Genomic DNA, 12,862 nt, shown 5'->3' with positions numbered 1-12,862 from the left:
GTGGTGATACCGCAGAGGTGTTTTAGTTACTGCTGAGCAGTTCTTACACAGCATCAAGGCTTTTTCTCTGTCTCTTGCTCTGCCCTCCAGCAAGTGGGCTGGGGCTGGGCAAGAGTCTGGGAGCTGTCACGGCCAGGACAGCTGACTTCAGCTGACCAGAGGGTTATTCTGTGCCATATAATGCTGTGGTCAGCAGTAAAACTTGGGGGAGGTTGGAGACTGGCTGGGCATCTGTCTGCTTTTGGGAGGTGGTGGGTGGTTGCCTTTGCATCGCTTGGGTTTTTTTCCTTATTGAACTGTCATCACCTCACTTTTAATCTTCTGTTGCGCTCCTGTGTCTTGCTGGGGGCGAGGGGAGTGAACAAGAGGCTAGTGGGTGCTTAGTTGCTCTCCAGGGTCGACCCACCAAATATAGATAAAATGTACTTAGAGATATTCAGAGGAAAAAATTGTTTATTAGCTTTATGCTTTTGTTTTGGTTTGGTTTTAGTTCAGTTGTAGGTTTGGAGTTTTGTAAAGGATAGTAATCACACTGTTGCCTCAGGTGTCTTATTTTCTAAGTTTTCTTGTCTAATTAGAAGATTTATTCATAATTTGTATAATATTTTGTATGTTTTTATATGCAAACTTACATTGACTTACTGTCTGTGTTTTTATATTTCCATGTTTTAAATATATACATATATATCTCTGTATTGTTTACTTTCTGGATAATCAGAGCATGTTTAATTGGAAGCTGTTTGCTCACTGTAATAAATAATTTCTATGAAATGCTGTTAAACTACTCATTTATTTCCTTTGCAGATTTGTTGGTCGAATAAATGTTTACCATGATAGAAACGAGCCTACTGCAAGGTAGGGCAAATCCAGGGTTTCTACTCATTCAAACATTTTTAGGGTTAACTAAGTATCAATAATGAGAATTACTTTTGTTTCACCAACATTGTTTTCCCTTGTCCTATTGACAAATTTTATCTTTAAAGTCCATAGACTAACTTAAGTTACCATAAATGTTTTATGTTTTAATCAGTGAGATTTCTCTTTGTGTCTTAATTCAACTTCAGTTTTTGTTTGATATGTATTTAGTTTGTAAATTATGCTGGAAGGATTTTGATAATACTGCCCCATCAGCATGGGGTCTCAGTAGTGCACCAAACAGTATGAATAGTATTACTTGTGTATTTCTCTCATTTTTCTTCTTGGAGGAGATTAAGCATGCCAAACATAATTTTAAGTTTTACTAAGGATGTTTGTACATTTGTCTAAAATGTCCACAGTGTTTTGTGTGTGTGTGTGTGTGTGTGTTCAGGAAGGCAGTGTCCAGGGAAATGCATTTTGTATGTGCTGTAAGAGACAGCAATCTCTTACCCTGGGTCTGCCACCTAGAAAGGTTGGTCTCTTATGCAAATTCACCCTGACGTGAGTGGGGCGTGTTCTGCTCAGGGAGCAGTCTGTAGCCCAAGACATTTCTTGTCCAGCAAATAGACAAAAAGAATGAAGCAGTACAAAAGAGGTATGAGTCTTTCTGTCTTTTTGGCCTAGAATCTTCTGTCTACCCAGCAAGGAAGAGACTTGCTTTACCTGATTTTGTTCATGACCTTTGCCCCAAAGAGGCAAAGCTATAGGAGGGGAAAGGCTCGCTTGGATGATATCCTAGACCCCAGCATGTGGGAAGATACTCTGTTCTGGCTAAGTGCCTTCCTAACCTCAGTGTGATTTTTCAATCTCAGTAAGCAAAGAGGAGGGGAAATCTGGCTGCTGAGTGTGTCAGTCTCATAGCTTGCAGGAAACACCTGTATAACTGCACTGCAAAAAAGTGCAAAAATCTCTGTTGCCATCCAGAATGACCATCTCTCAGTTGTTCTGGGCTGTGTGTCGCTGGGGTCCCTCTAGACAAAGAGGCCATGCGAGCTGTTCTAGCAACAGCTGCCTACTTCCAGGGAATAGGCATCCTTTCCTGAGGATCCTGGTCTCCTTTCCAGATTGAGGGATGATGGTATAGAGGGATCTGGACCAGCTGGATCATTGAGCTGAGGCCAATTGTATGGGGTTCAACAAGGCCAAGTACCACATCCCACACTTGGGTCATCACAACCCCAGGCAGCACTACAGGCTCAGGGAAGAGTGGCTGGAAAGCTGCCTGGTGGAAAAGTATCTGGGGATGTTGATCGACAGCCAGCTGAATGTGAGCCAGCAGTGTGCCCAGGTGGCCAAGAAGGCCAACAGCATCCTGGCTTGTATCAGGAATAGTGTGGCCAGCAGGACTAGAGAAGTGATTATGCCACTATACTCGACACTGATGAGGCTGTACCTCGAATCCTGTGTTCAGTTTTGGGCCCCTCACGACAAGAAAGACACTGAGGTGCTGGAACGAGTTCAGAGAAGGGCAACGAGGCTGGTGAGGGGTCTGGAGCACAAGTCTGATGAGGAGCGGCTGAGAGAACTGGGGCTGTTTAGCCTGGAGAAAAGGAGGCTGAGGGGAGACCTTATCGCTCTCTGCAATGACCTGAAAGGAGGTTGTAGCATGGAGGAGGTTGGTCTCTTCTCCCAAGTAACAAGTGATGAGATGAGAAGAAATGGCCTCAAGTTGCAGCAGGGGAGGTTTAGATTGGATATTAGGAAAATTTTCTTCACAGATAGGTTGTCAGGCATTGGAACAGGCTGCCCAGGGAAGTGGTGGAGTCACCATCCCTGAAGGTGTCTAAAAGATGTATAGATGAGGTTCTTAGGGATATGGTTTAGTGCCAGTGAGATTATGGTTGGACTTGATGATCTTGAGGGTCTCTTCCAACCAAAATGATTCTGTGATCATGCAGTAGTAAATTGCTACAGTCTGCTATGAGAAGTCTTTTTGTGTCTTTCACTTTAAAGATTCTTTTGACTAATAAAGTTGATTGGAATTTGGCTTTGGTGGGAGGGGAAAGGAAAATAAGCAGACCTTTTCAATCTCAACAGCAATATATTTATTTATGTATAACACTGTGAATGGACTCGATGATCTTGAGGATGTCTTCCAACTGGAATGATTCTGTAATACTAATTAGAAGACTTGTGGCATTAATACTTGTATTTCTTGAATAGCACTATTAGAGCAATTGGTATTTTTTACTACACGGGGGTGTAGTGTCTTATAACCCAAATCGTTGATGTAACAGCACGCCGCTGGTTTAAATTGAACTAGTTTCAGGTTTTACATCAGAGTTACAGCCCTGGGGATTTTGTTTATTTATAATTTCTTGATTTTGGAGGGTTTCATGCCACAAGAACGCTTTAAATAACATTCAAAAATACTGATCTTTTTTCATTGCTGTATAAATAGTCTGACAGTTCTGTGTGCTGTCTGGCTCTAAAGTAGTCCTTGTTTTTGCACTCATATAATGACTTCTATTACATATCATGCTCCAAAATTGTATTTTAAACTGCAGGAGTATCCTTACATTATTTCCCCTACTCCTCAATAAATTATTTGTATGCTTTGAAATGTATACTGTAAGTTTCAAACTACCTTGTATACTTTTTGTACTTAAAATAAATTGGAAGAATGTATTGTCCTTAGTAAGTAATTCTAACATGCAGGACAGTGTAGTTTATATAAGCCTAAAAGACACTTGACTCTATTTTTAAAAATAAGCACCTTACAATTAGGATGATGAGTCTTCATTTACATACATGCATATGTGGATTTTAGATGCATTGGTTTAAGACTTGAATTGTGAAATTATGAGCTTAATTTTAGGCTTCTGAATATATTTTTTACATTTTCACTTAACAGCTTTAAATATTGCCTAGTAATTTTGTTATACAAAATAAAAATAGTTGAGTAAGACTCATTTCCTGTTTTACGTGTTTTCCACTAAGGTCTGCTGTTTCTCTCTAAATGTTTTTATTTTTTAACCTATATCTTTTGCAGGCCATTAGGATCCGAAAATCTGCTTCTTAGAGGAGCCACTTTAAAGAACACAGAAAAAATCTTTGGTAAATACTTCTATTGATTATTTAAATAGATCCTGAAGTAATAAGCAAACATGAAACAAGGTTACAACCCTAGAGTTACTAGTGAGCATATGATTTCTATTGAATCATTTGATTTGCAACTTTTTAATAGGGTTTACTGTTGCTTTATTTGCAATAAAATAACTATTAATCGTGTACAATGACTGCACAGGTTTTTGGGAGGGGGATTTTATAGTTTAGTCTTCAAGGATTAGTGATGATGACTCAACTTCTTCATGTAAATGTGTGACTTTTGACCAAGCACTGTGAATTAATGTTGTCATTCCAAAGCAGTTAATGAACCTGTTGAAAAATTTTACATCTGTTCTGCTCATTTGTCAAAACAGATGCTCCAACCAGATGTAAGTATTGCTGATATTAAAAAAAAAAAATCCACTTAAACAGTTCCAAATCAAAATCAGACTTTCTACCAGGCAGTGTGTTTTGTGCGTGAGAGTTGTCTTTGTTTCATGGAAAATTTTGAATATTTTAGCAGAAATAAGCACAAAGTGAGCTAAGTGTTTTTGGAGATCCCTCAAGAAAGCCTTGTGGAATTAGTAGGTCAGTTGTAACAAGCCATTCTTTGCTGGTGACAAAAAGGATAAGGATCCAAGTCATCCTGTATCATATACAACTTCTGTACTCCCAAGAAAGATCATCAACTACTTAGCCTAAACAGCCAAAATCTTGCAACTTTTTTTTTCAAAAAGAGAGTAATAACTATATATTAATTTAAACTTGCTCTCATTGCTTTTAATTGTAATCTAAAATGGGTGAACTAATATAAGTTGTTTGTAGCAAGTATTTCTGTGAACTGTAGAGGATGGTTTTAATATTTCTGTTAATTTGTGTATTGTGCAGAGTTGTTCCTAATATGAATGGTTGTTTCTGGTCTGCCTCACAGTGTTTGCAGTGTTTGTCATTACTGCAGCACAATCTATATCCTGAATAATTTTATTTTAGCTATGTACAGGCATTCTGGATTACTAAGTATTTTAAATCCATCTTCATGTTTACAGCTTTGTTTAGTCATTGTGTCTAATCTTCCAAAGTTTAGTCTTTCAATCTGTATTATCAACAGCAACATCAGTAATATTGAAAGATCACTCTTTTTATGAGTTATTACATTTTCTTGAAGCATGCTAAATTGATGGCTGTCTTCTAGTCTTCATGGACGTGTACTGTAGTTTAGCCTTATCTAGGTTTTCTTTTACAATGTATATCTTAGATTCTATAATTAAAGCCAAAACAAGAACTAGAAAATGCACGGGGATTTATTCAAAAGTGATCTTTGGTTTGGCTTTGATACACAGCAAGATGTTAGCAATTGGGAACTCTGACTCTGGAATGAGATGTAAATGCTGCTTAAGATTTTCCTCTAAGAACTGAGGTATTAAAGCCTCTTGAGTATCATCCAAATCTTTGTTCAGACTGCAGAGAGTTAAAGAAATGTCAGAGTATAATAATCTAGTGAATTGTGCTTTTATTAAGTTATTGTACTGTGCAATCTTTAGTAAAACAAGTTGTTTAATTTCAGGTGTTGCTATTTACACTGGCATGGAAACTAAGATGGCATTAAATTACCAAGCAAAATCGCAGAAGCGATCTGCTGTAGAAAAGTAAAATTTCTGATATTTCTTTTGGGGGTGGAAAACTGCATGTTTGGTGAATAAAAGGGGATTTTTTTTCCCTAGAACTGTATGTTAAATTGATTTAAATTTTTTAAAAGGTACAGAAACTTAAAATTTGCTTTTTTGTATGTATCATTTTTACTCATGAGTTATATAATACCATATAAATGAGGTCCTCAATACTGAATTTGTATTAAATGTTAATTATTGAAGAAAAAAAAAAAAGCCACCTTAATGTAATGCTTACCTTTTCAAGATATGGTGTGTTTTCCTTGTCCAGAAGACTTCTCTTTCACTGGTTAGACTACATCTCCTGACAGTTTTCCCCGGTTATGTGTTTCAATATCTTAAAATTCCTTTTTGTTACACTTAAGTCTTGAATTCAGTAAAAATAACTCTTTTGATGCACTTCACTTTGGATCAACTGCAGTAACACAAAGCCTGTCTGTGGCAAGTTTTCTGTGGTTTAGCTGCAATTAAAAGCTCTGTACAGGCATATATGGTGGGAAAAGAAGGCACTGCTGTCTTCAAGGGATGAGCTGATGTTGTTTACCTACTCTTTTTAAAATCGAGACAAGTATTTTCTAGTCCTGCTGGGCTATCTGAAATCATCAGCTCTGAGTAAGGTGTCCAGCCTTGTGAAAAAAAATGTCATTGATTAAGGCAAGATGTACTGACCAGCTGACAGCTCTTCTCTTACACAGTCACTGAGCAATGATGATGTGTCTCTTTCTGTTATTGAGGTTTAACAGTTCTTGCCCCTCTTTAGTGTAAGCATAATTTTAAATGTGAACTGTCCTTGCTCTTTTAGATCTGGCTAGAAAGAGTTAAACCATTACAGCTACAAAATGTTCTCGATAGATTTATATTTCTTTATTTCTTTAGAAGTGCTTATGTGTGTGTTTTTATACTGGTTCAGGGAAACGGCATCTTCAGGTACAAGCTTGGTTATTTTGTGATTCCATCTCTGCTATTGTTTCCACTAGTATAATAGGTTTGGTAATGTGCCACACACACATTAGAAACAATCACAGCAGTTAACATTTTAAATAGAAAATGGTCCTCAGAAATATTTTTGTTCATTGAGAAAATACTGTAGAGAAGATGTTTAACATCAATAGCATTGTTAGACTTGCAGCAATTGTTAGGCTGAAGGACAAGTATAGCATTTTGTGCTGATGGAATTTTTGTTTTGCCTTATTTTTGTAGATCAATGAATGCATTCCTTATTGTATACCTCTGTATTCTCATCAGTAAAGCACTAATAAATACTGTCCTGAAGTATGTCTGGCAGAGTGATCCATTTCGTGATGAGCCGTGGTATAATCAGAAAACAGAGCCAGAAAGGAAAAGAAATCTGGTATGGAAATAAATTAAAATTAAAAAGAGTTTTCACTAAACCCTTAGTTTATAAGAATCCTACTGAAAATAATATACAGCCAGTCATAAATTGTTGCTTTTTTGGCTAAATATAGTGACAGTATATTTGTGGAAATCTTATGTATTACATTGTTGCACCCAAGTAGTATATATGAATTTAACTGATGAGAAAATGTCTGTTTTAGTATAAAAAGCCTCATGAAAGTTTTTTAGCATGTCCTGTCACTGATGTGAATTACCGAGGAACTGACCTCTTGTAGAGAAATACAGGACTGAAAGGAATCCCACAACTATTGATAATAACATAACAGCTGTGTGTTCAAAAGAATCTGCTGTAGGAATCTCTGTAAAAATACCTCTCAAAAATTTATCTTCATATAACCCTATAACTCTGTCATTGGCATTAGAGACAAGCAACAGAGTTGCTAGTGTCAAATGTCCTTACAGAAGCAAGGACATAGTCCAGAGCAGATACCCAGATGATCCAAAGTAACAAACTGAACCCAGCACTAGAGAAAGTATATTGTTATTTCACCAAATCCTCCCCCTCAGACTAGGGGAAATGCGTGATGTGTGCATGCTAGACAGACAGGATTTCTCATTATCACCAGTAACTCTATCTCAATCTGCCCAGCATGTTGATTTTACTTCCAGCAAGTCTCCCCCACTGAAAAAATCGAACCAGGTTATATGCACACATTCTCCTTGTGTTGAGAGAAGGAAGGAAAACCCTTTATTTATTAGTGAAATGCTGCCTGAAAGTTCTGTAATTTGGTAATCCTAGAATGAGTAGTTACTACAGCAGGGGTGTCAAACTCTGGGGTGCCACGTCAGCCTGCTGATTGCCTTCAAAGAACCGAATGGAATTTTAGGACTGTATAAATGTAGGAGTACTTACTTTTTTTTTTTTTTTTTTTTTTTTTTTTTTTTTTTTTTGGATGGTACATGAGAAATTAATATTTTCATCTTGTTTCTTTGGCAGTTTCTTCAGGCTTTAACAGACTTCCTTGCATTCATGGTTCTTTTCAACTACATTATTCCTGTATCCATGTATGTCACTGTGGAAATGCAGAAATTTCTTGGTTCCTATTTCCTTACATGGGATGAGGAAATGTTTGATGAGGACACAGGTGAAGGACCATTGGTGAATACTTCTGACCTCAATGAAGAGTTGGGACAGGTAAATTTCATTGAATTATAAATTTCTTCAACTATTCTTACCGTAGTTTTTTTATTTTAAAATTGTCACTTTTTTTTTTCTTTTTGCAACTTTGCATGCATTTTCTTTAGTGCTGATTAGTTTCAAAAATAAAATTTGAGATCATCTGATTTTCAAAAACTAAAATTCTGATTTCTCAGCCAGTCAGTGGAAGTCAGTTAGTATTACTGTATTAGTAAATTATAAACACTGTAAGAAGGTGGTGATTTCTCTCTGTTGACCATAGAGGGAGATTATAATAAGCATCTAACTTCCTTAGAGTAAAAATCAGGTGGAAAAAAAATCCCTTTTTGTCTGACTAGAGCAACACCAAATCTCCAGACGCAAGTTTCATCGCATAAAATGACAGACTGTCACTCTCATTTGCTAAAATAAATTCTATCTTCTAGTATTCTGTGTTAAGAAAATAATAGCCTTCACACAGATACATACACATCTTTTGGGAAAATATTTAGGAACTCTGTTAATTTAAAATGTTTTAATTGGTTTTCAAATAAATAAGATGGTGTATTTCCTTAGTTTTGTACAACCAAACTAGTAATTAAGCTTTTATAGACACCCGTCTCTTTGGATAAAAGGTGGTACCATGTGTTTTACTATTGTGGAAGACAGTCAGTACTGTCTCCTGTGAGATCCTCAGGAAGACTGAAAACTAGCTGAAGAGCCAGGCCCAGCAGGTGGTGGTCAGCAGTGCCAAGTCTAATGGGAGGCCAGTAAACTAGTGGTGTACACCAGGGGTCAATACTGGGTCCAGTCCTGATCATTAATGGTCTAGATAATGAGGCACAGTGTACCCTGGCGTCCACCCAGCTGGAAGGCAGTTTGGCAGAAAAGGACCCAGGGGTCTTGCTGGTCACGAAGTTGAACATGAGCCAGAAATGTGCCCTTGCAGCAAAGAAGGTGAATGGTGTCCTCACCTGCATTAGACAGATTATTGTCAGAAGGTGAAGAGTGGTGATCCTTCCCCTCTGTTCTCCACTGGTGAGGCACACCTGAAGTACTGTGTCCAGTTCTGGGCTCCCCAGTACAACAGTGACATGAACATACTGGAGAGAGTCAATTGAAAGGACCACAAAGATGGTGAAGGGAAGGGACTGGAGCATCTCATGTGAGGACAGACTGAGAGAGCTGGGACTGTCCAGCCTGGAGAAGGGAAGGTTCAGACAAGATCTTATCAATGTATATTAACACTTGAAGGGAGGGTGCAAAGATGATGGAGCCACGCTCTTCCCAGTGGTGCCCAGTGACAAGACCAGAGGCAGTGGGCACCACCTTAAACAGGAGAGTCCATCGGAACATCAGGAAACACTACTTTACTGTCACAGTGACTGAGTTGCCCAGGCAGACTGTGGAGTCTCTGTCCTTAGAGATAACCAGCACCCATCTGGACACAGTCCTTGGCAACCAGCTCTTGGTGGCCCTGCTTGAGCAGGGTGGGTAGACCAGATGACCTCTGAAGGTGCTCTCTAACCTCAAACATTCTGTGATTCTGTTATAAAAAACCCTTTAGTACTACTGAATTTGAAGTGCCTTCCCTAGAATGGGAGCCTCATCAGTGCTCGGCATTATTAGTACTAATCCAATGAACTAAATTTTGCGTCTATATTTTTGAAAGATATTACACATTGGATTTCTAATGAAGGCTTTGATTGTGAATCCTTGTTTGTGGTTGTAGTAAATAGTGTCATAGTGACATACTTTATTTCTTTTTTCATGTAATGGGTGTTGATCCCAGCGCAGCACACTGAATGGATAAAAAACCTTTGCTTGATAGCATTTTGTATCTTGTACAAATGTATTATGAAACTGAATGTAGGATTTGAGATGAAAGAAATCTATATAAATCCTGTCCACTTCAAAAAAACTTGAACATGGATGTTGTGTTCACAGATAACAAACCACTGGAAAACTTGGAAACTTGCCTTTTCAGATTAGTGAATATAAGAAGAGTCAGTCTAGGGGTGAAGTTCACATATTTAGTAACTTCTGTTGTGACTGAGAGCAAAAATTTGTTGTGTTTTTTTTTTAATGCACTTGATAAATGTTGAAGTTTGTTAAACAATCTGACAAGTACTAAGTAGTTGCCTTACTTCAAGTGTTTAATTCCTAACCTTACATAATGCTCTCAGTTTATCAAATACCTACGTGCAATCTGTATACAGTACCTATATCCGATACCCAAAATTGAGCTTGTGTTGATCTAGCTCTTCTGGTTTATAGTTCATGTTTTGGTTTTATTTTTGATGTTGTTATCCTTAAATGCTGGGGCTCATGGTAAAAGGTAAAATCAATGAAAAATTCAATATCAAGGCAAAAGGAATGTTTCCAGGGCAATAATAGTACCCATGTGTATAACTGTATGTGACCATTAGTTCAGAGTCCTCATTTAAACTAACATTATTGTAGTGGGGAATTCTGATACTACCCTAAGGACCATTCTGACAGTAACTGATCCAAATCCAGGCACGTACATTAAATAACGATCCTTGGGAAATTGAATTTGTGTGCATTTTGTTTCCATAAATATCTGTCTTGCAGCAAGAAAGACATTAAAAACCAAAAAGGAGCTTGAGGGAAGAGTGAAAGTAGATTAAACACATTATTTGTACATGTTATGAGGCAAAAGATAGCTTTGCTGATAGTCTTGTAATAAAATCTTTCAGGGCCCACATTTCCATGGAAGACAACCCCCAAGAGAAATTACTGGTTTTCTTTTCTGAAAGAGCCTTCATAAAGACCTTTAAAAGAAGATGTAACCCAGTAATAATCTCAGTTTTGTTAAGAGACCTTGGAAAAAAATATGTTCATATTACTGCTGTTTTTAATTTGTGCTCATTTGCAGATTGAGTATGTCTTCACAGATAAAACAGGAACGTTAACTGAGAACAACATGGAATTCGTAGAATGTTGCATCGAAGGGCACGTTTACGTACCACATGTTATCTGCAATGGCCAAGTTCTCCATGATTGTACAGGCATTGATATGATTGATTCTTCTCCAGGAGGAAGTGGAAAGGTATGATGACTCTTTCTGGGGTTTGGGTTTATATAATGAAACATGAAAATTAAATGGTGTTGATGAAGGGAATGTTAGAAATGTAACATCCTTGAATTTCACAAATCAAAGTAAGTAACTGCAGGAAATGCATCAAAACATGAATATTTCCCTTTCCTACTTTAGACCAAGATTTAAAAGCTTAATATGCAGTTTCCCAACTTAATGCAGCTGTAGAACTGAATTAAATAAAACCTAAAAATATGGAACTTTCTCTGGTTAATAGCTGAAGAAACATAATAGCTGGTTTCCATTTAAAATTAGCTACAATAGGGAAAGCAAGGCAGGAACCTCCTGAAGGGGGAACATGAGTGCTCAGTGCAAACACTTACTTAGTCATCACTGAGTAAAGATGTGGCCAGAGAATGGTTTATGATCAAATTAAATGACCTTTAAATGTGACTGAATATAACCACATCTGAAATGTGCTACACACAGCATGTATGTGCTGTGGCTTTTTTGCTGGATAATGCAAAGTTAGTTGGAAGTTAAGGAGATTTCACATGTCAACTGATGAGCAGGATATAAATGGGCAGGATAATCACAGCCAAAGGACAATATGTTTTAAAAAATTTATCAGTACAGTCTCAAATCATACTTTGGCCATATCCTTCATTATGGCAAAACAAGGCATCTTAAATATATTGGTGTAATTCAACAGCCTTATGGCTTTCTCACCCTTGGCCCTCAGAATGTGGTCCCAAGATACACTGTGTTTTTTATCTTGGAATTACAATGACACAAAATTCATATTGAACTGTACAGAAGAATAAGATTTAGACACAAAGATGCAGGTAGAATACAGCCAGGTATCCATGAAATAGAAATCTTTTTCTGATGTCAGAAGCTGTCATTACCAAACCATATGAAACTTTATAGAAGTTGTTGACTCCAGCTGCCAAAATGTCCACACTCCTTTTATTTTGTATAGCTCTGAGAGGTGTTCAAGCTGCGTAAGAAATTGAAATCTCTAAATCCTGTTAACACTTGTGCTTCAGGTGCTGCATGCCTCTGTCTGGACTCAGGACTCCGAAAATTGTATCTTGACTAGTATTTAATACAGGCTGTTCAAGTTCAAGCGAAAGTAAAGAAAAACCCCTTTAGCCACATCTAAGCACTCAGGGAGGGCAAAAGATGCACGCTGTCTTTTTTGGGCATCAGCAGCTTGACTGGCATGGCGATGCTGGTAGCAGCTGTGTGGTTACTGCTGGGAGAGACTTGGCTCCTCGTAAAGGGCAGGTGACCTGTGACACTGTCTTTATCTGATAATAAACAATAGTAGTTGGTGAGATGCATAACCTCCCAAAAGAAGAATTTTCAAATGAATGCTTTGAAATGTTCACACATGGTAACAACCACTCCTTTTATTTTTTAGGAGAGAGAGGACCTGTTTTTCCGAGCTCTTTGTCTTTGCCACACCGTTCAGGTAAAAGATGATGACAGTGTAGATGGATTAAGGAAAAGCCAGCTCTCAAGACCTTGTATATATATATCGTCATCACCTGATGAAGTTGCTTTAGTTGAGGGAATACAGAGGTATGTGTGTAATTAGTTAGTGTACTTTTTTAATCTAGGGATCTAATC

General features: G+C 37.6%; 1 protein-coding gene across 2 annotated transcripts in view; it reads left to right on the top strand.

The window, feature by feature from the left end:
* The window catches only part of ATP11A (ATPase phospholipid transporting 11A), a gene marked incomplete at both ends in the record, with an annotated part of 126,740 nt that overhangs the window by 83,309 nt on the left and 30,569 nt on the right, over window positions 1-12,862 (top strand). For both annotated transcript variants that reach the window (XM_080363341.1, XM_080363342.1), the window contains 7 exons: window positions 805-855; window positions 3,911-3,975; window positions 5,531-5,612; window positions 6,834-6,984; window positions 7,987-8,184; window positions 11,066-11,239; window positions 12,654-12,814. In XM_080363341.1, the coding sequence (XP_080219467.1) occupies window positions 805-855; window positions 3,911-3,975; window positions 5,531-5,612; window positions 6,834-6,984; window positions 7,987-8,184; window positions 11,066-11,239; window positions 12,654-12,814 (882 nt within the window). The remainder of the gene's footprint in view (window positions 1-804; window positions 856-3,910; window positions 3,976-5,530; window positions 5,613-6,833; window positions 6,985-7,986; window positions 8,185-11,065; window positions 11,240-12,653; window positions 12,815-12,862) is intronic.

This window comes from Nesoenas mayeri, assembly GCF_963082525.1.
Source record: "Nesoenas mayeri genome assembly, chromosome: 1".
In the NCBI taxonomy this organism is placed as follows: Eukaryota; Metazoa; Chordata; class Aves; order Columbiformes; family Columbidae; genus Nesoenas; species Nesoenas mayeri.
This window is presented reverse-complemented; position numbering and strand designations above follow the sequence as displayed.